At 41.3% G+C, this 26,502-nt stretch overlaps 1 protein-coding gene across 9 annotated transcripts in view; it reads left to right on the forward strand.

Annotated features, from left to right (window-relative positions):
- The window catches only part of KANK1 (KN motif and ankyrin repeat domains 1), a 188,509-nt gene that overhangs the window by 152,893 nt on the left and 9,114 nt on the right, over window positions 1-26,502 (forward strand). For 5 of the 9 annotated variants that reach the window (XM_019730184.3, XM_074330512.2, XM_088793564.1 and 2 more), the window contains 5 exons: window positions 7,979-10,654; window positions 22,052-22,249; window positions 22,888-22,996; window positions 24,298-24,540; window positions 25,967-26,054. In XM_019730184.3, the coding sequence (XP_019585743.3) occupies window positions 7,979-10,654; window positions 22,052-22,249; window positions 22,888-22,996; window positions 24,298-24,540; window positions 25,967-26,054 (3,314 nt within the window). Of the gene's footprint in view, window positions 1-5,591; window positions 6,083-7,978; window positions 10,655-22,051; window positions 22,250-22,887; window positions 22,997-24,297; window positions 24,541-25,966; window positions 26,055-26,502 lie in introns of those variants that run through there. The other 4 variants (XM_019730205.3, XM_074330515.2, XM_019730229.3 and 1 more) reach the window with 3 other exon arrangements.

The raw sequence follows: 26,502 nt of genomic DNA on the forward strand, positions 1-26,502 counted from the left end.
TGTGGAGACAGGTTAAAGAAGCAGAGATGAGATCAGCTGTGAGAGGAAATCTAAAGATTTAGGGGGGAAGTCAAAAGGAGTTATGAAGAGTTACAGATACGAGAAACAATACCACATTATAACGTTGCCATGTAAACAAACCAAGCTTGTAAAAATTGCAGTTGCGCTGCATATGACATGTCAATTAGCCTGATATTTCCGGTGAACTTCTGGCATACACTTTTGCTTTCCTTACTGTTGTCATTTCGTTTGCACAAAGCGTTTGGGTGGCTGATTAAAACAGCTGCAACCTGATGAGAGATTTAGTTGAAATCAGGTAGGTAGTAATAACTCTGGGGAACAGGAGTGGAGGTTTCATGGAACAGGCCCTGACACCTAGTTGGTGCTCATTATTTGCATGAATGACTGAATGGGTTTGTTAGCTGGGAGAGGAAAAGAGAAGGTTTAAAAATACACCTTGGTAAATGAAAGAGCAAGAGAAAACTCTCACCTGCCATACGAGCATGCATTGTTTTACAACAGAATGGGGAACACTTTCATCGTTCTCCTTTGTATCGTGTGTTCTCTAACGAATCGTGTTTCTCACGTAGATTTGGCACAGGGAGGCTCCTTGGGTCTCAAGGTCTTAATGCTAACAGTGTCATCTGGAGGACTTTCCTGCTAAACCTGTTTAGAAGGACCTGTTCCACTTCGCTGTCTTCTGTATCCCACTGGTCCTTGCCTAGAAAAGCTGATTGGCTAATTCAGTTACTTTCACACTGTGAGTAATGACGTCGTGGGAACTTACCTCTCTCCCTGAGTGCATCCTACTGCTTTGTTTGTTCTGTTTTGTTTTGTGTTTTCTTCTTTCTGCGTCTCAGCCTCAGCTGGTTTGGAATGTGTTTCACTGCTTCAAACAGCAGGATGCTTGCACACTCTGCTGCGTTTCAGTGTGGAAGCTGTGATAATTATGTGATTCTCGGGGAGTGACTCAGCACTTTCAAGTGGCCAAGTCTTTATGCTTCATGTGAGAGGAGGCAGTACTGTTACTTAGGGGGATTAACAAAGTTCTTCAGTTTCAACAGTCAGGTAGACTATGGTGAAAACACACATAAAGAGTGTGTGGAAGTTGGGGCACATGGGTGTAATTATTTTTCATGGCACCGTTAGTCGGTAGTAATTGGGCCGAGAGTGTGCAGCAGTGAAACCAGAACAAAGGCATCATTGTACCCTAATTAATAGATAAAATACTAATATCGAAGTTTCAGTCATTTAAAAGTCCACCAGGACACATTAGTTTGGAAACCTTCAATGTGTTTTGCTCCTATTAAAGAATGGCTCGTTGTGGTAGACTGTGTAGAAAAGTAGTTATTGTTTTCTCACTCAGAAGTAGCATGGTTACCACCCTGTCGCTCGAGCATGATGTGCGGGTCCCCCTGAGAAATGGAAGCCCTGAAGTCCACAACTTATATGGCCAAATGCTCAATTGCTGCATGTGAATTTTTTACTCCGCTCACTGTCTTCAGTGTAGATATTCTCAGCCTCAACACTACTGACTGTTTGGACTGGATAGTTCTTTGTTGGGGGAGGGAGGGCACTGTCCTGTGCATTGTGGGATTCACAACCTCCCTGGCCTCTACCCACTAGCTGCCAGTAGCACAGCCCTTCCTGTTAGGACACCCCAAAATGTCTCCAGACAGTGTTAAATGTTCCCTGGGGGGCAAAAGCGCCCCCCTGTTGAGAATCACCCCTAGCAGGTCAGTACTCTTGACTAGTTTCCTGCCATCTAATGTCCACCTCCCAGTGAGTACATTAACTTTTATGTCTTATCCAACTAAATATTGTTTGGACGGTACGTTTAGTTTCCTTGAAAAGTTAAAATGATATAACACTTTATGAACCTAAATGAAAATGATTTATATCTTCCTTTCAGTTTGTTAATGCAAAAAAAATTGCAAGGAAATTTCACATTGTTCTTTGGACCATAAACTAGGCCCCTCTCACTAGTGCACTAAGTTTTACCAGGTGGTAAATATATGAATGAAGAGTAGGATTACCACCAGTTTGTTGATTTCACCTTCTCTCTGAACACATGGGAATTTGGTCTGCACAGCGGGAGTTGTCTCTAGTTCATACTGTCACATTTGGTGTTTGGTTACCCCAAATTGCAGACTGGGACAGGAGAGAGAAGGGGGAAGAGGGACTCTGAGTCCCCTGGTGTCTAGGAAGTCGGTCAGCTCAGTGACGATGCCAAGCCCAGAAGCCATGTGGCCCACTGTTAGCGGCCCGTCCACATACCCTAACACCAGCATATATTCTGGTGATTCTACCTCTTTGCTTCACTCTGCCTTGCATTTTATGTTTGTTTGTTTGTTTGTTTTTTCCCGATGCACCACACCCCTCACTGGATTCTGAGCTTTGTGAGAGTGGGGACCTTGTCTCTTTGGTTCACAGAGTATCCCTACCTCTTAGAACAGTGCCTGGTAAAGAATAAGTGAAAGATGATAGATAGATAGATAGATAGATAGATAGATAGATAGATAGATAGATAGATAGATAGATAGATATTACTAAGCTAGCTTTTTTTATCAATAGTAATTATACATATAAGTTGGGTATATTAATACATTTTTTCATTTGGCCTTCACTTCACACTTGGGGATTTTATAACATTTTAAACGGTCTCCTTGAATTTAATCTCTTTCCCTACTTCATTCAGTCTAATCCACAAACAGTTATCAAGACAATTTTCATTGATGCGTTTTAAGCCCTGGCACGGAGACGGGTGTGCAATCTAACAGTGACTAAGTGAGCAAGATTCCCCTGGGCCAGAACCCGAGTCTGGTGGCCTCTTCTGTACTCAGTCATCCCTCTCCCTTCTAACCTCATATTTCTTTGAGCTGCACCAACCGGCTCTGCCCTGGCTCTTCTCCACCATTTACCTGTCTTTCCCTTTTATTCTGTCATCACTTACCTTGTCGTCAGAACTCATCTCCTGGTTCACTCCATTCTGTTTCTATCACTCATTCACATACTATCGTATTGTTCGTGTTGATAATATGCCTTTGTAACTGATCTCAATTAGGGTTATGTTTAGAGTGTTTGACATTTATCTCCCAGCTAGACTATACCTCATTTTATTTCTTATAAATCCTTCCTCCTACTCAGTCCACTGAATAGGACCATTTTCTGCACCCAATTAAGCTTTCAGTAAATGCTATATAATGAAGGTAGAGGTGGTGCCAGGAGCAGTCTCCACCACTGGATTTCCAGACATTCAGAAAATTCTTGTAAACACCAGGGACAGCCCTCTGATTCCAGAATGTTTAGTTGGAAGCTGTTACTTTCATGATTCCAGTTGCAGATATAGCCAGTGGTTTTTGGCTGTGTATAAGCAGGCATAGCTCTGTTAGTCAAAAAAAGACTTTTAGGCAGTTAAGAGTCTCCTCATACGCTACTTAGAGACGTTTTAAACTGTTTTTGTTTATGCTTCCTTAATTATTCTTGAATTAATCAAAATATTTGTAATAAAGAAGTTTTATTGTAACATCTCCCCAGTTTATTATTTAGCATTTTTCTTCTTATAAAAATCTGGTCTTAATTTTTTTGTGGGAGAGTAAAGACATGGGAGAGAGACTGCTGTATCCATTAGAATTCAGTTTAGCTCCAAGTAACAGAGACTTAAAACATACAATAGCTAAACAAAATGAAAGTTTCTCATTCACATAAAAGTGTAGAGCAGGGGTGTCCAAACTGTCGCCCACGGGCCAACTGTGGCTCACAATCCATTGTTAATTGGCCTGCAGCAAATTTCAAAAATATATTTAGTTTACTTAAATAAACCAGGTGAGGCAATACGTACTTCACCTCGAGTGAGTGGCCCGGCTGTTTGTGTATTTTACTGCATATGGCCCTTGGTGAAAACCGTTGAAAAAAGTTTGGACACCCCTGGTGTAGAGGTAGGCTTTGCAGAAGTAGCATAGTAGCTTTGATCCACAAAACTCTGAGAGACCCAGGTTCCTTTCAGCACATTGTTCCTCCATCCCTCTGTGTGAACTCATGGTCCAGGATAGCAGCTAGTGTTCCAGGCATCACATCTGCATTCCAGGCAGCAAGGTGGAAGAAGGAACAAAGAAGAAAGGAGGTCATAGACCTATTCCTGTGTCTCTTGAGGAAGGTTTCTGGAGGTTGCTACATGACATTTCCACTTCTGGCCATACTGACAGTAAGGAGGCTAGGGAAATATATAGTCTTTCTATTTGCCCAGCTAAACATAGGGAGTTCTATTCGTGTGGAAGAATAGAACTCCCTATGTTTAGATGTGGAACATCTAGCCGTCTTTTGCCATGGCTGCCCTGTTCATCCCCTTCCCAAGTGAAATTTTTAAAGAGTTGATTTCAGTACATTCCTCTTGCTTTCCAAACAGTGATTTCTTGTAATCATATTTTTTAAAAGACAAATGTCTATGTGTTATAAAACTTCACCAAATATAAAGAACAACATAAAAACCACCCATGATTCCACGATCTAAAGATAACCACGGGAACAGCATTATGCAAGAATTGTCCGTAATACTAACGTAGAACTAGCAATGCTTTCCACAGTGGCGATGTTTTTTAAAGTTCATAATGGTATACTGTCTATTCAGTTATTCCTTCAGTAAACATTTTTAAACATCTGCTTTGTCCCCAGCATCTTGTTAATAGATGTGTATGTTTGGGCAGGGGGAGCAGTGAAGGATGTTTTAAAAATTAAGTGTGTTGTTCTCAAGATAGTTACAGTCTCACCTAGGGAGATAGGACGACGTACATGAGAAAGTTGGGAAACAGTCAGGGCCTTACAAGTGCCATATTTGAGTTAATGTATGTAAAGGTACACTAGAAAGCAGGAGATAAAAAAATAAGGACACTGTGTATCTTTACTTAATTATAGAACAGCTCATACTGTGGACAGTTGTTTGTAAAAATGACACCTTGAGAACATAGCTTGCTTTTTTAGTGGCTGGAGCATAAAATTTGGATTAGAAATCCTTAGGATAGTCTGATTCCAGCAGTACTAGGAAATCATCAAGCCAAACATGGTAAAATTCTAACTTTTACTGACTCCCAGATTTAGAAGTCCAGAGTCCATCTGGGGGTAATTCCTCGTGACCCATGCCTTTTGTAAACGTCAGAAATAACTTAATATGCAACAAACTTCACTGAAAACTGGGATGTATTTTGTGGTGTTCTAAACTCGGATGATTGTTTGAAGGGAAATAGATAAAAATTACACTTTCCTATTGAAACTGCTTATGGGAAAAGTAAATATGTTAAATAGACAGAAAAACCTAGAATGAGTTGCAACGAAATATTAAGAGTTGCCACTAGATGGTGAGATATGAGTGGCTTTTTTTCTTAAATTGTCTGTACATGTCTTTTTTTTTTTTTTTTTTTTTACAAACATGTTCTTTAGTAACTAGAGAAAGGTGTCTAAAAAAATTTAAAGAAACTTTCATCAATGGCAAAGGCTCCCTTGAGATTACTGTTAAAGAATAACTGCTTATCACGGGTTAGGAGCCAAGTGCTGAGAAAGTTCCTGCAATGCTCTGGAACCACGGGGCCCAGCCGGGGACCTGGAGAACATGCAGAGAACAGTGGGGCCGATTGTGCCTCTAACTTCCTCAGGTGACTGAGGGCTAAGACTGCTTAGTTTCCACACAAGAACACAAACTCTTTCATGAAGAAGTGGCTGGTCCCGCAGACAGAGCCTCTCTGTGGAGATGGTTAAATTGCTGGCTTTATTTTTACTTCTGGCAACACTGGAATGAAGAACACACATTTTCAAAGGATCCTGGTTTCCTGTTTTCACTAAGAAAGCAGGGAATGCCGAACAGCTGAGTGTGCTGGGGGTGGTGTCACCACAGCCGGAGGGAGATTTCATTGGTGAACACTCGGCCTATGGTATTTGCGCGTGGCCCGGCTAAGTTGACGCGAATGCTGAACCTCCTTTCCTTATGGGGTGAAGAACCAGGGCGTCCCAGCAGCACGGGCGGAGCGCGCTGCGAGCGAGCTGGTGTGCGGTGCCCGTGGGCGGGCCGGGCGCGGAGCACAGCGGGCGCCTGGTAGGTGTGCGGAGGGCGGGCGGGAGCGCGCCGGGGCCTCATCTCCGCGGCCGAATTCTCCTTGGCCTGCGTGGAATGGCTGCAAGGCCGGCTGGGAGCCGCGACCCCGCAGGGTCGAGAGCCGCCAGATTTAGAATCGTGGCTGGTGTCTGTGAGATCTGTCTGACACCCAAGCCTGCAGTTTCTCTTTGCTTGTGGAATTTTAGATAGCTCTGGCTGAGTATTTTGAGGGAGCGTATTGTCCATGTGGAGTTAAAAAGGAAAGAGAAGGTGTAAGAGTTTCTATTAGTATGAGCAAAAATTTCCAGACATAAGCACTCTTCATCAGCTCACCCTTCCTTAGGCTAGAAAATGATTGGTGCCATGCACGTCTTTCTAGTAGAATGCTTTTACACGTTTTAGAATTGAAATCCAGTGCCTAAATTCTAACAGCTGGAACAGTCTAATATTGTTTTAAATCGGGATGCAAAGAATACATGCCTTTTTACTTCTCTGGTTAGCAATCATTTTTTTCTTTTTTCTTTTTTTTTTGTACTTTTCTTTCCAACATTTCAGAGGAAAGATGGCAAACAGAGGCAAAAGCTTTACTCAGAGCATTCACATTATCGGGTATAAACATTCAGCAATGGTGAGGTTGGGAAGGGCAGGCAGGCCACCCAAATTGCTGGATGTACTTGGACCTTGACAGCAATCAGGTGGGTTTTTATACCCAGGATAGGGGCAGGAGTACTGATGGCTTGCGTTTCACTCACTGCTTTTGGGTCTTTTTCATAATTCTAAAAATGCAGAGCTTCTCATTACTTAATCCTACACTTGAAACAAGCAAAATGGCCTTGCTTTTCAGTTTGAAATGCATGGCTCAGGTCAGCAGTAAGGTCTGTGCCTTGAAAGGTTCCTGTGTTTCCTTTCTAAATGTTTGGTTGAGACAGAAGTAGTTTACGGAATGCTACATGATCTAGTGTTTGGATAGAGGCTTGCCCTTACTTTCATTCTCCTTTGCATCTGTTTGCAGACCCCACAAATACAAAACAAGGTATTCTTGGGATAGTGAATGTTTTGTCCAAAAGAAATCAAAGTGGAGAAAACTTTTCCTCTAGGTGGCGCAGGGCTTGGTTTTGTTTTTAACGAAAAGACACAAAAGTTGAAGTTTGTCCTCCGTGTTCTTGTACCCATGCCGCTGGAGTTAATCACTCATCATCCCGTGTCCCAGCTTTCTCTGCAAGGAAGGTGTCAAGGGGAATTGTGGTCTTGCGGAGGTGATCAGGCACTGGGACCGCTTGGCCACCATTGGGAAAGGCTGCATAGTTTGGGACATGGTGGAGAACTCATGTCCCAGGCTTCCTAAATCTGCACTGACTTGGTCAGTTATTCTAAAACTTTTCACTTTTTGTGCTTTACCATACGTTTCATAAAATAGGAGTCTTAATGACTGCTCTCCATACTTCAAGGGATTAGAGACAACCAAAGAAATTGCCTATTTGAAAATACTTTTAAGTCATTTTTATATTTTTAAGATTTTCTATTAAACAATAGCTAACATAAAATATTATTTTAGTTTCAGGTGTTAAGTCTTTTTTAATGCATTCTTTTAAAAAAAAGTATTTATTAAGGAGTTACTATGTGCTTGGCTCTTTAAAATCATTATGTCATTACATTCTTTTAACAACTTTATGAGTTAAATGCTTGTATTTTCACTTTTTTACTCAGGAGGAAACTGAAGTTCCCAGAGGTTTATTAAATTGCCCAGATGTTAAGTTATAGATCCAAGATTAGAACATAGGTCTGTCAACTCTTAAATCACACCCGCTTGCCATACTGCAACGTACACGAATATTAGTTTTTACCATTATGTGTGTTACATGGCATTAAACTATTATCTTCTCTCTCTTCCTTTAGGAAAAGCAGGTGATGATCTAAATAGAGACCATGACAGAGAACAGAAAGATCCTTATTTTGTGGAGACTCCCTATGGTTATCAACTAGACTTAGATTTCCTCAAGTATGTGGATGACATACAGAAAGGAAACACCATCAAGAAACTGAACATCCAGAAGAGGCGGAAGCCCTCTGTGCCATGCCCAGAAAGCAGGGCCACACCTGGCCAGCAAGGTGTGTGGACTTCCACTGAATCTCTCTCATCCTCCAACAGTGATGACAACAAGCAGTATCCCAGCTTCCTCCTAGCCAGAAGCCAAGTTGCATCAACTCCAATCCCAAGGCCGCCTGCCCCTCTGGACATCTCACCCACTTTTCTTACCATCCCAGAAACTCGACAGCTGCCACCACCCTCACCACAACTCCCAAAGCACAACCTTCATGTCACCAAGACACTGATGGAGACCCGGAGAAGACTGGAACAGGAGAGAGTCACCATGCAGGTGACACCGGGCGAGTTCCGAAGACCCAGGCTGGCCAGTTTTGGAGGCATGGGCTCCACAAGCTCTCTCTCCTCCTTTATGGGTTCTGGAAACCACAATTCTGCCATGCACCAGCTTCAGAATGGATACCAAGGCAACGGGGATTATGGTAGTTACGCCCCAGCTGCTGCCACCACTTCTTCCATGGGGAGCTCCATCCACCACAGCCCCCTGAGCTCAGGGATCTCCACCCCAGTGACGAACGTGAGCCCCATGCACCTGCAGCACATCCGCGAGCAGATGGCCATTGCCCTGAAACGCCTGAAGGAGCTTGAGGAACAGGTGCGAACCATCCCTGTGCTCCAGGTAAAGATCTCTGTCTTGCAAGAGGAGAAGAGACAGCTGGCCTCACAGCTGAAAAACCAAAGAGCTGCATCCCAGAATGACGTCTGTGGCGTGAGGAAGCGGTCCTACAGTGCCGGGAACGCGTCCCAGCTGGAACAGCGCGCCAGGGCCCGGATAAGTGGCAGGGAGTTATATATTGACTATGAAGAGGAAGAGATGGAGAGTGTAGAGCAGAGCACACAGAGGATCAAGGAGTTCCGGCAGCTCACAGCCGACATGCAGGCCCTGGAGCAGAAGATCCAGGACAGCAGCTCGGAGGCCTCCTCAGAGCTCAGGGAGAACGGGCAGTGTCGGCCTCCAGAGTTCCGGTCGGTGGCTGTGGGTGCCAATGAGAACATGAGTGACATTGTTGTGTACCACAGGGGCTCCAGGTCTTGTAAGGATGCCACTGTAGGGACAGTCATTGAGACGAGGAATTCTGGGGTCAGAGTGACAGAGGCCATGCTTGGAGTGACTACCGAAGCTGACAAAGAAATTGAGCTGCAACAGCAGACCATAGAAGCCTTAAAGGAAAAGATCTACCGCCTGGAAGTACAGCTTAAAGAAACCACCCATGACCGAGAGATGACTAAACTCAAGCAAGAGCTTCAGGCTGCTGGATCGAGGAAAAAAATTGACAAAGCTATAATGGCCCAGCCGCTTGTTCTCAGCAAGATGGTGGAGGCAGTGGTGCAGATGAGAGACCAAATGGTTGGCGACCATGTGGATATAGCTGACACGTGTGTTGGGACCTCTGTGCAAACAAGTAGCGTAGGCATCTCCTGCCGGCCTAATTGTGCGAACAAAGTCGTGGGGCCCGAGCTGCCCATGAATTGGTGGATTGTTAAGGAAAGGGTGGAAATGTGTGACCAATGTACTGGGAGGTCTGTGGAGACGTGTGACAAGAGCATGGGTGTGGAAATCAGCGTCTGTGAAACAGGCAGCAACACAGAGGAGTCTGTGAACGATCTGACACTCCTTAAGACCAACCTGAATCTCAAAGAAGTACGGTCTATCGGTTGTGGAGATTGTTCTGTCGATGTGATTGTCTGCTCTCCAAAGGAGTGCACCTCCCGGAGCGTAAACACAGAGGCTGTTAGCCAGGTGGAAGCTGCCGTCATGGCAGTGCCTCACACCGCAAGCCAGCACACCAGCACAGTTTTGGAACAAGTGAACCAGTTCACCAACACCGAGACGGCCACCCTTACAGAGTCCTGTACCAACACATCCCTCTGCACTTTGGACAAGCAGACCAGCACCCAGACTGTGGAGACGCGGACGGTGGCTGTAGGAGAAGGCCGTGTCAAGGACGTCAATTCCTCCACCAAGATGCGGTCCATCGGAGTTGGAACGGTGCTCTCGGGCAGTTCTGGGTTTGACAGGCCATTGGCCGTGAAGACCAAAGAGTCAGGTGTGGGGCAGATAAGTATTAATGACAACTATCTGGTTGGTCTCAAAATGAGGACCATAGCTTGTGGGCCTCCCCAGTTGACCGTGGGTCTGACGGCCAGCAGGAGGAGTGTAGGTGTTGGGGATGAGTCTGTAGGGGAGTTTGTGGAGCCCTCCCAGCCCCGGGCTGCCCCTGGCATGATGACCGGCTTGGATCACTACATTGAGCTTGTCCAGAAGCTGCTGGCGGAACAGCAGACGCTGCTGGCTGAGAACTACAGTGAACTAGCAGAAGCTTTTGGGGAACCTCACTCACAGATTGGCTCTCTCAACTCTCAGCTCATCAGTACCCTGTCATCTATCAATTCTGTCATGAAGTCTACAAGCACTGAAGAGCTGAGGAACCCTGACTTCCCGAAAATGAGTCTGGATAAAGTTGCAGGTAGGTGGTATTCTGAGGGACCTGGGGATGAGGAAGTGTGGGGGCAACGTATTTCTAGGAGGTAAAGCCTTTTTTAAATGTTGGGACCATTTGTGGGCACCATGGAGAAAGCTTTAGAATGGTAATGGGTGGAATGAAAAGCGCAGTCAACTCTGCTGATTCTTATTGTCTGGTGTGAGGACTAAGGCTGGAAGAAAAAAAGCAAACTAGTGCTGGCTGGCCTAGCGGCTGTCTCCTGGGGCTGCCGGTTTGATAGGATGTCTTCTAGTTATTACTTGCTCATGTCATATAGCACGGCTTGCAGAAAGTCCTTCACTGTTTGTAACCACAATTACCAGTATATTATCAATAAAAAATACTGGTGTGAAATGTTTTCAGTTAAAACTTTTATGAGGGAGGAGAGAGACTCCATGAATTCATTTATTAAGGCAGCAAATAATGATTGAATTCCTGCTGTTGGAAGCATACGGCAGGTATAGGCTCCTGTCCTCATGGGGCTTACATTCCAGTTGGAGGCACAGGCAATAGACCAATAGACAGTAGACCTAAAATTTGTCAGGTGGTGATATGTGCTATGAAGAAAAGAACTCCAGTTACAGCAACAGTGAGTGGTGGTGGTCGGGATGGGGGCAGTTTGAGATAGGGTGGTCCAGGGAGGCTTGTCTGAGCCAGAACTCCGACAGAAGGGAGCCCTTTCCCACGTTTCATTTGGATAGGTGCTTGCATTTTTGTCTTCCTCATTCTGGCCCTTACTCATTGGAATTCTTGCTCACCCCCTTATTTTATTTTATTTTTTTTTAATTGAAGCTAATGGAGAAATACCCCTGGAAGATGGTATGACATATTTCCCTGCAAGCCTCACTATCAGTTGCATGTATGTCTGAGAGTACATAATATCATTCTAGGACTGGGTTCCAGCATGACCTGGGGAAGGAAAGTCACTTTCCACTTCACTATGAAATGGGAATTAGAAGGACACCCCTCCTGTAAGGTCACCAGTGTGTCGATCACTGGCACGCAGAGGGCACAGGGGGCCTGTGTTGTCATTGGTGGTGGTGCCGGTGGCGTTAGTGTTGTTTCCTTTGTTGACATGCTCAACTGTACTGTGAAGTTTGGGAAGCTACTACCAACATACTCTCCCCTCTGACCAAATGCTGGCTAGAAAACGAATATAAATGCTTCAGATGATTTGTATAGTGTGCATTAAATTTCATTGTAAGGTGAAAATGTGCAGGATAGACTTCAGTGGAAGTAAGCCATTAACAAAAATTTCAAAGTCTTTCTGTTTCCCTTTATCGCCTAAAAGGGCAGCAGTTAAAATGGACCAAAATACTTCTTTTATATAAGTCATCCTAGGTTTCCACTGTCAATCCTGAATTAATATTAGTTTTTAGTCACTGTACTGTGGAACAGGTAGCTTATTATAGAAGAAAAAAATGAACATCACCATGACAGCTGATATGTGGGTTTTGCCTTTTAGAATCAAAGGAGTCTAATAAATGCACAGGAGAGTCGTTTTAGAATAAATAGGATCAAAATGATATGTGGATTGAAGCAAAGTCTTAAGTAACTAAGAATATGTCTGTTTCCATTCCTTTTTTAAAATCATGATGTCAGATAGTGAAGTCAAAATAAAACTCTTAAATACCTCCAGCCACAGATGGTGCAGTGGGTCATCCATTATAAAAGCATTCTCCTGCCAGCCTTTCTCCCTCCTCCCCAAACGGGGGTTTCTATTTCACATTCTTGCCAGAAATATTCAGCTGAAACATTGGAGTAATCTGCCTGACACCCTGAGCATCAAGAGCAGAGAGAAAGTTTTGTCTGGCCGTGGTACAGTGTTTTTTGGTCTATTTCCAGTAACGCTGACATTCCACACATCGCTGGTTAGATCTGACCCTGCAAGTGAACACCTAATTAATCAGCTAAAGTGCATGAGACCTACAGTATTCATGAACAGAAGTATAAATATTTTTAATAGCAATTATTTGGTCATAGTGGCAGCTCCCTCTCAGAGCACACAAGACCCACTTTCAAGTATTTCTGTAATTCACATGACATTTGTGTTTTAAACATGTGCTTTAACGTTCTAATGAAGAAGGAATTTGGTTACGAACTCAACCCAGGATACTGAATTTTTGTGCTCTGGTGTTGGTTATATAGACTGAAAAGGAAAGCAGCTTGATCTAGTTGAGGTAGAGAGTCTCAGTGCCTGCCAGCTGTGAAGAGGAAAGGTGTGTCAGAATGCACCGTGGCTTACTATGCACACCATACAATAGAGAATATTGCTCACGCACAATGTTCCATGCATTTCTGTAGCAACAGACATACTGGAATATAGAAAGATTCATTGCAAACTTTCTTCCCCAAGTAAAACACTAGGGAATTTGGGTTTGACATCTACCAAAAAGAGCATATAAATGATGGCTTATGTTAACCTAGTAGATATTTTAAAGAAGCTTAGTTTGGGCTCTGAAGCCAGGCATTCTGGGTTCAAATTCCTTCTCTGCCACTAGGACAAGTTGTCTTTGTTCCCTCATAGGGTTGAAATGAAGATTTAGTGAGTTAATAAGAGTAAAGCATTTGGAACAGTCTGCAGCAGAGTATAAATGCTCAATAAATGCTGGCGGTCATTGCCGTTTTTAGTACTTCCAGAAATGAAAATGTAGATATGGAGCAAATTGCCAAACAGAAATTGTACAAATGATCTTTTGTTTTCAATCCAAACTTTTATCTCCCTAATTCTGGTTGGCCGTCACTTTTTTCCCACCAATTATTTTGCGTCCCCAACTAACAATTGTATCCAGAGAAAGAAATACATAGATAAAAATGGGAAAACAAGAAGTACAATAAATTTTCAGTTCAGAGTCATTCAGATTCCGTGGGAAAGCTCAAAATGAAGCTGCAATTAAATTAAGTGTATTAGTGTCCAACTAGAGAATTCCCTTCAATTTGCCTTGGGTTGAAAATTTGAAGGTATCAATTTTTAGTAAAAAGGCATTATTTTTAGCAGCATCACAATGCCTAAACTCCTATTCATTTTCTTAAAATTATAACTAGAGTATGTGCTCATAACAAATTAACAATTCAAAAGAGCATAAACTAAAGAGTGGCAGCCTCCTTCATGCTCTTATGGGGTAACCCCATGTGTGTGGGTCTGTATTTTAGAGACACACTTTTTTAAAGTAATAGTTGAATCATACATATTCTATAATGTATCTTTCACATAAAACATCACAAACATTTTTCCAGGATTTAGAGACAATGTCACAGTTTTGATGCAGCTGGAATTTGGTGGTGACCATTGATGGTCTATAAAGTCCTTTTTTTCCTGGTAGTTGGAGTTTCATGTATTTAATATTTTGTTTCATGGAATTAAAAAGGTAAGATGAAATAAGTTTCTGTTTTCACAGAAACCTGAGGAAAAAAAATGTTTATTCTTCCTGTAAATCAATCAGATTGCTTTGATTTGAGGATTGGGTTAATTTTTTTTTCTTTTTCCTTCTGAAAGAGGAAAGAGAAGAGAGAAAATTCTAGACCAATGACTTGGAGGTTCAAATATTCCAAAGGTATATAACTGTCTCTGAAAAAATACAAACAAAACTCTAACAGTGGAACTTAACTGCCTACCGCATGATTTAGAGAAAATTCATCTCTCAGACAAAAGAACTGCTTTTTAAATCAGCTTCCATATTTGTACTCTTAGTTATCTTGGGCTTGTTAAAAAGTTTATGAACTTGAAGTCATTCCCATAACTGTGAAAGCAATTTTGTAGACAGAGATGTGAGCCAAAGCAAAAGCAGGGAAATAAAAAAATCGTTACAAAATACCGTTTCTAGTTAGTTTTCTCCTAGTTCAAATAATTACCATTTACTTGTCCTAGTACCTATTTTTTAATCACAATTTTTCTTTTGATAAATACTGCAAGAGTATCCAAATAATCCAAACGAGACGTTTCTGGAATGTATATTCCAGTGTATAATGCAGTGTACAGTGGCATGATGGAGTTAGTGGCAGGCCTGCTGACCTGGAAGTCAGAAGAGCTGACTCCTGGTATTGGCTGCAAAGGAACTTGGAGTTTCACTTCAGAGAGGGAGGGTTTGGGCTGCCGTGTCTTCCTGTGTCATGAGAAGGGTGGATTAGATTTTTTCTTGCTTGGAGCCCTTTCAGCAGAATTTTTCTGTAAAAGTATCTTATCACCAGGCTGCCCATCAGGATCAGCTGGGGAACTTACCCAAAATCGTTTGGTTTCCTGCCACCTACCGTCACCACCAACCACCCCATAGGCACATCCAGGCCCTGTTTCAGGGAAATTCTGTTGGAATAAACAGCCTTAGGATGAGGCTTCTTAACCTGGGGTCCATAGTTTCATGAACAGTTTTGTGTCTGGAATTTATGTGAAGAAAGTGTATAGTTTTCACCAGTCTCAAAAGGGATAGCTGACCCTCAGAGGGATTGATATTACAGATCTAAGACATCTGTTTCAGACCTTGGGAAAAAGTACTTCAGCCCTGAGGAAAAATCTTTTACAAAATTTAAAATCTGTTCACCGCCTTTGTGAGCCCTTGAATTGACACTTGTTTGAAAATTTTCCTCTTTTTAAACTGATACATTATCATTTTCAGTGGGTGTGCACTCTGGAAAAAAATACGCAAGTTTACTTTGACACCTGTACTATGAATGAATCCTAAAGCATGTAGTTCATTTCTGGCTAACGCATGGAGATTGGTGGTTTTTGAGAACTGAAATGGCTTTGAGTTCCTGGATGTCCAGTCATAAATGACAGAGGGAATTGTTGATAGTGGATGATGGCTACAGCTGTTTATTCTTCCAAACAGCAAGTCATTCATATCGCAGTCAAGATGTCTGTCCCCTTCTCCATACAGGTCAGTTGGTCAGCTATATGCAAAGTGTGGTATTGCAACAAAGATAGAAAGTGGTCTATACCTTGAAGAACGTGGGAAGCCAAGACGTGTAGCAGAAATACGAATAATATCCTATGGTGGTACATGTTAGCCATCAAAGAATGTGCAGAAAGAAAAGTGCTTGAAGAGTTCAGCAGAGGTCAAGCCCTCTGAGATCAAGGGAGGAGAGCAGCTTAGGGAGGAGAGGGGGATCGTAGTTGTATTTAGGGGAACACAGAGCACATCTGCTTAACCCGACTTTAGTTAATGCAGCCTGTCAGTGTCGGTTTTCTGGGTTGTCTTGGGATGGTGTGTAATTAAATGTGGGTGGGGTTGTAGTAAAGGAGAATCTGATTCTTGCCTTTTAATTTCTAAGTACCCACTGTCAGATACATTCATCATAGCTGTCCGGCATTTTCCCAGGAAAATATTAAAATGGCCCTAGAAATTGAAGTGTTTAATATCCAGTTTAAATTGACTGTTGATGTTGGTGACTACACACGTTGGCATTCAGGGAGTGTTCCCTGAGAGGCGATCCTAGGAACACAAACCAACATGTGGGCTGAAAAGGGCGAATGCATGCTCAAGCCCTTTTCTTTATGGAAAAACTAGATGTATTATTTCAGATCCTTTAGAATTCTTAGTTATACTTTGGGAAAATACCGAAGTGATTGAAATGGCGTCCATAATGATTCAGGAATTTCAGTCCTATCTCTTCTTGACAAGCAAGCTAGATATTCTTTAAAAATCAACTCAGAATGTCTAGCTGAAAATTTGGCACAATAACATGGTTCATTAGCTGGCCACACTATTCCTAATTGTGTTTTCAGAAAGCACTTGACATGATAAACAAAAATATGGGTTAGCATGCCAGAAGAGTTGGAAAGTGGGAACAGAGAAACTTTTAAAATTCATTTTAATATACTTTTAAAAATCAACTTTCTAACAAATTTAGAAACACATTGCAACATACCAACAACAAATCCTCATTCTTGATGGATAAATACCTCAGAGGAAACTGGACAAGGTGATCTCTTTAAAACTCCTCCAGCTCTACTTGTAGTTTTCATCGAATTATTTTTCTTATCAAATAGTTTGCTTATAACATTTCTGAAGTTAAGAACACAAAAAAAGTTTTCAAGTTACTTATTTTTCATTATAGTTTGCCTTAGCTAGTATAATTATCCATATATTAAACACTTAACTGCACTTGAGAAATAGAATTAATGCTTAGAAGGTTATTTTCCAAAACACTGAGATTTCTGTCACTTGCTGTCTTTTAGTTATTACTAATCTGGTCAACTTGTAAAATGAGGCTCATGCTTTATTGGTTTCATGGCAATTGTTAGTTTGAGTTATTGACCAAAGACTTTGCACAGTTGCCCACTGCTCTGTTCACTAATTCCCCGGTGGTGACTGTGGAAAGCATTGCCACCTGGTGGGAGTTTTGAGCATGTAGGCCAGAAAGCCAGCATTCTGAAGGTGGTTTGTGTTAGTCCTGTTGTTTTACCCATATGGTTTGGGTGGTATTTACTGTTTGCCATGGGTTTCTACCATTAGCGGTCCAGGGCTGTAAACGAAACCAGTAATTCCTAAGAATTCACATGATCCAAGTTGATGGATTGAAACCAGATGGAAGTCTAAACTCTCGTTTTCGGCAGTCAAGTTTTATTTTTATATTGGTTATTTTAATTCAGTCCTTCTCAGCCTTGGCTGCTCATTAGAATCACTTGGGGAGCTTTTTTAAAAATGAAAAATGCTAATTTGGGGGCCTACCTGCAGGCAGTTCATTGCATCTATTTTTTTAAGGCTCTGTCTCTAACTCAGGTGATTCTGAAGGGCGGCCAGGCTTGAGACCATTGAATTTTCCTGGCCACTTTATTTCTGGCTTTCTTGGCTATACTTTCCTAGTGTTTTACTTAAATACAGCAGTCATTTGTCAGTCTCATGCTGGTGCACATGTCATCTTATGTGTGCCCTGTAACTACGATGGGTCTTATTGAGTTCAGACAATTGTTTATGGGCCATTTAACACCAGCCAGAGTTTCAGTACCATCTGAAAAACATCTTCTGGCAATAAAAGTGACAAATTCCCTCTGATTTTAGTGAATGAGAACTAGTTTAACATTTAATATTGTTTTTTGCCCTGCTAGTTGCCCAAATAGAATCGCCGTGACTTTCAGTTGCATTACATAGGCACTGTATTTTGTTTGTTTGTTTGTTTCAGGTACACAAAACAAAGTGACAACCCACTACCCCAACCTACTGGCCCCCTGACATCGTACATATCTATTGCAATTCCATTGACTCTATTCCCTATGCTGAACTCTATATCCCATGACTATATATATATATTAAATTATAGTTGGCATACAGTATAATTCAGCTTCAGCTTCAGGTGTAGAGTGCAGTGGTCAGGCATCTACACCGTCCATGAAGTGGTCTCCCTAATAAAACATGTGCCCATCTGACACTCTACAAAACCTTAACAGCATATTCCCCAAACTGTCTTTCGTATCCCCATGACAATATTGTAGTTACCAATTTGTGCTTTCTAATCCCCTCCGCTTCTCCCTCATCCCCTCCCACCTCTCATCTAGCAACCATCAGTTTTTTCTCTATATCGCTGAGACTGTTTCTGTTTACTTAGCTCATTTATTCAGTTCTTTAGATTCCACATATAAGTGAGATCATAACATAGGCACTTATTAAAGGCTTCCTATTGTCTCGTGCTGTCCTAAGCACTGAAGAGGGCACCAAATAGGAACATAGCATGAAGGGACTCAAGGAGCTTACATTCTCACCGAGGAGACCCGCATTATACTGAGAAAACAGAGGGCAGGATATGTTTTGGTCAGGACAATGAGGGAAATGAGATCTCAGTGGAATCGTATCACAGGAAAAAAACTATAGAGGAAAGAGAATTGGGGCCAAGTCTTGATTAGAGTATGGGTACAGTTTAACTGGCAAAGGCAGCTGAAATTCCAGGCCTGTAGAACCATGTAGTAAAGAAGGGCACAAAAGTGGGCGTAATTAAGTCACCATACCACTCTTAATGAGTGGAGGGTAGGAGTACTTGAGCAGAAAAAAATCCCATGGGCAAGAAGAATCTATCCACATTCATCAAAAAGGACCCTCAAATGCCTGCAAGAGGGGTTGGACCTTGATTGGAAACGCTTTAAAAAGCCCTAGTTTACAAAACTAAGCTATAGTGAAGAGACGTGGTTGCCCTTGAGTAGGGAGATTATCTGGGAAAAGGAGGGTGGCGTGGTGTGGATTTGATGGGTTGTTAGAAATGTTCTTTCTGTATCTTAGTTAGGGAGGTGGTTACATAGGCATATATATACATTTATCAAAACTCACCAACTCTACACTTAAAATCTGTTCGTTTTATTGTATATAAATTATACCTCAATTTAAACTATTTTTTAAAGCCGTGTTTAAAAAGAAAGATAAGCTATGGATTAAAAGACTCAAAAGCCATAGCCAGCAGTGGAAATATAGAACTGGGATTCTGATTCAAAGACTATAAAAAAATTTTTAAGAGACCACTGGAGAGATTTGAATACTTACCAGATGTGTGATAATCTTAAGAAATTATCTTTTTTTTAGGTTTGTTAGTCTTAGTGTTATAATTATTTTTTAAGAGTGCTTTGTTTTAGGAACATATACTAAAATATTTATGGGTGAAAGTGATAGAATCTCTAGCTTTTGCTTCAAAGCAACCCAGTGTGAGTGGGTGGAGGAAGTATAAATGAGAGCAGACAGCTCTGATCATAGTTGAAGCTATTGATGGGAACACAGGGATTTATTATACTGTTGTCTACTTTTGTATATGTTTAAAGCTTCAATAATAATACAAACTATTAATGTATTTGCATTTTAAAAGTCATTGTTGGTTCTTGAATGGGAAAATGCTTAGTGAAAGTGTTTCTCTAGGAAGAGTTTTCTGGCACTGGGGATTAACTGCTGAGACTTTTTAGAGGTTACTGTAGTAATTTCAAAGTAATGTTGAGTGGACTTGGAGAAGGAGGAATGAAGATAAGTGAAGATAAATGCCCAGCTTTGTTTATTTTGCTTAAAGTAAGTCAGAGGCACTTTAGACATCTCATATTTGCTGTTAAGGGGACACATCAGGTCATGGGGCCATTAAGTATTATTTGGACAGCTGCATTCAGCATTGTGTCACACGTGAGGAGGGTGGTAGATCTGTGAAAGAGTTACCTGGGGAGCTCCCTCTGCCTGCACAACTAGAGGAGGGAACATTATGGATAAAGTGCCATTCACAGAATTAGGAAATGTGGGTTCTAGTCCAGCCCTGTGGCCTCAGGTAACTCACTGGACTTCCCTGGCCTTCAGAATGTTTAGCTTGGATATATGAGAAAACTCAGATGATCTCTGATGCCTCACTTGGACCGTTTTTTTCTCCCTTTACCCTTTTTATTACGGTGTCATTGTTTAAGACCAGTAGTTTCCAAAGTGAACTAACTATCTGCATCAAATTCTCTTGTGAATGGGTCAGTGGGAGATGTCAGAAATGCCTAGCTCAGATCTATAGAAGGATTTTCTGGCAGCAAGTGCCAGGATTCTGCATTTTAACAAATATTCCAGATGATTCTTATGAACAGTTTGAAGAGAACAGTTTTAGAGGCTGTCACAGTTGTTTTTCTTCTGATTGCCTCAAAATATAATCAGTACTTACATTTCTTCTAAGGATACGAGGGATTTCAAAGCTTTTCTTTAAAAGAAAATTGTGGTCAAATTCTTATCACATTATTGTGGATAGGTTTAATTTTTTTTTTTGTATTGGTAACTTATGCTTATAATGCATAATTTAAAAAATAATAGAGACGTAAAGAAGAAAAACATTATAGCAACCTATATTTTTTTAGCCTTAGAAAAACAGTATTAAACAGGTTTGTTTTATATCCTTCCAGACTTTTTCTAATATGTATGCATATAAATATAATTATTTACCAAAATAAATTTGTTTTGTCCATACTATTTTATAACCTATTTTTAAAATTCACTAATACAGTATGTTCATCTTTCTATGTTAATAAATGTCCACCTATATGAACATTTTTAATGGCTGCATGGAATTCCTTTGAATAAATGTACCAGAGCTTATTTCACCATTTTCTTACTGTCACTCTGTGATATCTGCCCACTTTTATTGTTTTACCCATGGAAACAATGAGCATCCTTCTATATCTTTTTGTATATCCTCAGGATTAAATTTCTAGAAATCAAATTAAGTCAAAGAGTTTTTATTCATTTTTAAAAAGTGATTTTGAACACAGTTAAATCAATATTCACCACAGGGAAAAAAAAGACAAATACAAGGAAAATTTAAAATCACCTAACTTCCATATAACTTTTTTATGTATGTGTATATGCATATCAAAGTGTTTTGATAGAGCCATACCATACGTAGAATTTTATTATCTGTTTTTCTCATTTAACAATATATTGTAAAGATCTTTCCATGTCAGCCACATTGAAAATTTGTATATACCTACATACATTAATTGCATAATACTTAATCCAATTTTTCTGTTTCAGTCAGTGAACAAATATTAAGTACCTAATATATGAAAAAGCAATCTTGTGTGGTGAGAGAAACAAAGCAATGTAAATGTGGTGAGAGAAACAAAGTTGATTAAAACTGGTGCCCGTAAAATATTTACAGAGTAAAAGGGAGTCTAATGTGGTCACACACATCATCTAGTACCTTGTATTATAGATCCTGTGAGAGGGTATGAAGGAAGGGCTGTGAGAGCTCAGAGAAAGGCAAGTTATTTGTAGTTAGGGAGGTGAGGGAAGGCTCGGAAGAGGGAATGATGGGAAGGTTTGACCATGTGAAGCTGGGAAGGAGGAGCAAGCCGGATAGGAAAGGGCGTAAGCTAAGGTGAGCTGTCAGGAACAGGAGTCGTTCCATCTACTGGGATGGAAAAGGACCCCAGGCATGGTGGGAAATAAAAGTGGAGAGGTAAATCGGAGCAGGATTGCAGGTGATCTAGAATATCTGGCTAAGCAGTGTGGACTCTTCCTGAGTGGGGGGAGCTTTTTAGATGGTTCAGGTGTTGTGTTAGTCGGAGTAAGGCTAGGATGTAAGCTGAGCAGGAGTGTTGCTCGGCAGCAGTGTTTGAGTCCTGGAAGAGGGAAGGAAGCAGGGCAGTCAGGGTGCTCCGCTGGTGGTCCGGACGAGCTACAGCAGCCAGAACAGAGAGAGGCCCTGTGGGGTGAGAATGACAAGCCTTGGCAGAACCGATGTGGTAATAAAGTCAAGGAGGCCTTGAGGGTTTGAGTTTGGGTGTCTTTGATAATAGTGCCGTTTACACAAAAAGAAAACACTGGGCGCGGGGGTAGGGAGAGTACTTGAGAAAAGGATGAGTTGCAAGAATCTTTTTTTTTTTTTTTTTCCAAACCGTTTAGCTCATTTTGTTTGTCCTAGCATCACACACTTCTACACCCTTCTCCTTCCTGACAGGAAATCATCTGGCGTTCACCTGTAAGTGTGGAGGCCTTCAGTTAGGAGGACCGTTAAACACCCATACATCCCATCATGAGCAAGAGGTGGGGTCCACTGAAGGGGAGCCCATCAGCAGCCAAGATACCTGCCCGTCGCAGGAAAGCACGCTGTCGCCAGTGAACCTGACAGATGACCAGATAGCCTCTGGCCTCTACGGTAACTTTCCTCACTCACAGTCCTCAGCATCGGAATTCTGGGAGCAGCATTTGCCGATATTTCGGTCTAATGTCAGTGTGCCTTATACATTGACCTGGAAGAACAATATACAGTTGTTAGAGGGAGACCTAGAGGAGCCTTATTAAGATTATACTAAAGAAAGTGCTGTGCAATCCCCTTAATAAAGCTCACCTGGTTTTGTGAATTATGAAATATTTTAAACAGCGTTTCACTCTTCCACTGTCTCGTAGGCATAATTTTTTTCCAGATTATCTCAACTGAAGAAAAACAAAAATAATTCCTATTTCAGTGCCTAAATGGTTTTTGAAGATCAAATGAGACACGGCATCACTTTATAAACAGTAAAGTCTGATGCAAATGCTAGGTGTCACTGCTGTTATGTCTGGGAGTACTAAGCGTTTTTCTTTTCCAGTTAAAGAACGTTAGTAACGGAACTTTGAATTATTTTTCTTTGCATGCACGCGATTTTCCAATGGATTTTTTGCAAGTTCCTCATATACGCATACCAAGATCTATACTTACATGAATGAAAAAAATGTACATGAAGAAAGCTTACCTATTCACTTAACTTGTATGAGTTATGTTAATTTTGATCACCTTGATTTACTCTTTCACAGTATGTACGAATAATGAAAGTACATTGAAGTCCATCATGAAGAAGAAAGATGGCAACAAAGATTCAAATGGAGCAAAAAAGAATCTTCAGTTTGTTGGCATTAATGGAGGGTAAGGAAAGATGGTGTTCCTAGTGTTTATACATGATCTGTCTATATCTCCTTTGCCTCCTGCCTACTCAAGTTATATTTAAAGGTGCCTAGTGTGGGATGCTGCACATCTTGGTGATGGAAGATTGCCTCCTCAGAAAGGTGCATTTGGGCTTCTCTTCTCTCCTCTTCTTGCTGTCTTTAAGGATGTGTCACTCTTGAAAGGATACCTGATGAAGCTGAACCACTTACATCTTCTCACCTCTGATCTGAAAAAAGTAGTCTTCAACAAAAGCAGCAGGTTTCCTGCACGTTGGACAACTTATACTTACCTGTAGCAGAACTCAGACACAAACAGAAAGACTGAGAGCACAACTTCATGGGCCAGTGGTAGTCATCCAATGGGTTGTTTTGCTTGGCTCTTCATGTTTACAAAATTTTAGGGTTTTTCACACAAAGAGTAGCCTAGCCATGCCACCAGTTCTTTGCTTTTTAAATAGAATGTGTATTAGTTCTTTGTTCCTTCTCTTCTGCTTGGGTCAGGTGAAGAGCTAGGCCTGTTTGTCCTCCTACAATTAAATCAAAGCAATGTATTCACCCGATACATGGCCTCAGCAAGAAAGCAAGAGGACAAAGTTAGTTGAGATCATGTTTACAGTAAAGTGTACCACAGAGATGTAACTTAACACTGACTGTTTTCCAGATATTTTAAGTTTTATTGGGTGATGTGGCCCAGAAGCTTTTGCAGGACATGTACAAGAGGAACTATTGGTTACTTATATAATCTGTTCACTTTGACCCTGGGAGAATTAATAGAACAAAATAGGAAGAATGAAAGGGGGGGGGAAGGAACAGAAAAAAGTAAACAACTGCAGACCTGGTTTATAAGATGTTTCCTCTGATTTATACTAATCCAGAGGAGGTGCTCTCTCTGTATAGTATATATACAGAGGGTGCCAAAAAAAATGTATACACATTTTAAGAAAGGAAAAAACTGTATTAAAATTGTAATTCTCAATATATACCAATATCAAAAAATGAATACAAGTCATGTGTATACATTTTTTTTGGCACCCCCAGTATATACCTTTTTGTAAGTGGTACATGATACCAATTGACAATCCAGGTTATCGCTCTTAATTCAGAACCCATTCAAAACCACCAGGCTTTTAAATAGACCTTACTTTGAACTTCTAAGTGCAGGGTCTGAAACCACTGGTGAAATTTCTGGAGTCAGTCAGCCGCTTTCCCTTCATAAACATTTCTGTCACTGGGTCTTTATGGGCACACCTTGCATCTCCTGAACTCCCAATTGCCACCTAGGTATGAAACAACTTCAAGTGATGATTCCAGCTCAGAGGAAAGCTCTTCTTCCGAGTCAGATGATGAGTGTGATGTCATTGAGTATCCTCCTGAGGAAGAGGAGGAGGAAGAGGAGGACGAAGACACTCGGGGAATGGCGGAAGGGCACCATGCAGTTAATATGGAAGGTTGCAAGTCTGCCAGGGTGGAAGATGAAATGCAGGTTCAAGAATGTGAACCTGAGAAGGTGGAAATCAGAGAGAGGTGTGGTACATTCCCCTTCCCTCCCTTGACCCCTCCCACATTTATTGTACTTTGGGAATATATTTGGCCAGTTAGGAGATTTTACAGTTTTATCCATTTGTTTGGTCTTTGCAATCTCCAAAGGAAAGCTAAACTCTGTTCCTCAGAGATACGTACACCTTGTAGTCATGCAGATAAGTACAGATGCAGATGGGGGTAACGCCTACATCTCTTACAGTAGCGAAAAGAAAGGCTTGATATCTGATCACCTTTATTTTTTTTAACTATTTGCTATCTAATGGTATATGTAGAGCCACCATCCACAGCCACAGAACTGTTCAAGTGCCACTAAAGTGTCCCTTGTTTGAACAACCCACCTTATGTTTGAAGTCATGTTAGAATGTTTTGTGACCAGCACATTCCTTTTAAGTTTTCAGATTTTACTATTAGCGATTCATCTTGATACAGGTGTGAGTACTGTTATTACAAGATCATTGTGTGTGAGAGGAACTGTTTTTTGGTCTCAACCAAAGATCACATTTACTGTAAAAAACGATGTAATCAGTCACATGTCTATATTTTGTTGCTCACTGAGTAAGTGGGAACACCGTAAGAATGGATTTGGGAATATCGTAAACAACAGCTGAAATATCCAATAAGCACTCTGGTTGGCTGAAACATCTACCTAAAAATGAAATAAATTTTAAAGACTTTTAGCGAATATGGAATCGATGCTTATAAAACAAGAGAGAATAGAACAGATGGAAATTTCAGTATGTTTTTTCACTGTGTGAAGTATAAATAGAACATTTGAGAAAACTTACCTCTATTTAATTTGGCAAATGAAAGTTTAACTGCATTAACACAGGTAAGTGTTTTTAGTTTATGTTTCCAAGTATTTTTAAATGGCTCAATATCTTGTCATCTGGGTTTTCTAACAGCTTTATTGAAATATAATTTATATATCATCTGTCATCTGGTTTTTAAGTTTCTATTTGCATGTGGGTTAAACAAACACTTCCTGAGTCACCAAATGTGAGTTCAGATGTGTGGTTTACGGGTCAGCATAACAGCTATGTGGTAATGCAGACCTCTTCAACCCCTTAAAAGTAAAAAATATTTTTAAGAACTTAGAGCAAAAGGAATGAAAAATCTCCAGATGTTATAAATGTCCATAATGTCATAAAGGTCAAACTGGTGAAGCCAAAAGCTATGCTCATGAAAATACCTGAGCTCTGAGGCTGGAGGCGTGGCCTCTGCATGGTAGCACCAGTCCTTGGATGCCCAGGGGCTCCTGGACTACCTCCAGCGATCACCTTATACCACCTGCTGAGGTCGACTTGGGGCCTTTTGTCTTTGAAGGGGCTATAGAGTTTGGAACAAAAATACCTTTCCTTTTGTGGCTGATCATGAGCTCTCTTTCTTTTTATCTTTTCCCCCCCTTTAGGTATGAGTTAAGTGAAAAGATGTTGTCTGCATGCAACTTACTGAAAAATAATATACATGACCCAAAAGCTTTGACCAGCAAGGATATGGTGAGTCTGACCTACGGACACTGCCCCAATCTGTGCAAAGTGCCTGAGTGAGCACCATTGTCAAGGCAGCTCTAGCCTGCCTCTGAGCTGTTGTTGCCAGCATGCTCGCCTCCTCCCCCAAACTATTTCTAGCCTGTGTGGGCAGAGTGGGCAGCGAGCTGCCCCACTCACTGGGTCACACTGTGACCCTTTCCCTCAGGCCCAACTTCAGATAGCCTTTCCCCACCCTGTACTTTTCTCGGGGGTGGTGCCTCTATGAGGCTTTGACTTGCACATGGAAGAGAGGGCTAATTGCAGTCATTTGTGACCTTTCTACATGTTCTGCTTCAGCTTACAAAACCTTGTGATCCAGGGAGCAGAATCCCTTTTGTTTTTTAAGTTAGCATATGTTTTTAAAAGAAACTTATCTGGGCCAAGGTCAGCATTTGTTTTAATTATGAAACTGCAT

Source organism: Rhinolophus sinicus, chromosome 16 (genome assembly GCF_057876585.1).
Source record: "Rhinolophus sinicus isolate RSI-liver-muscle chromosome 16, RSI-T2T, whole genome shotgun sequence".
Lineage (NCBI taxonomy): Eukaryota > Metazoa > Chordata > Mammalia > Chiroptera > Rhinolophidae > Rhinolophus > Rhinolophus sinicus.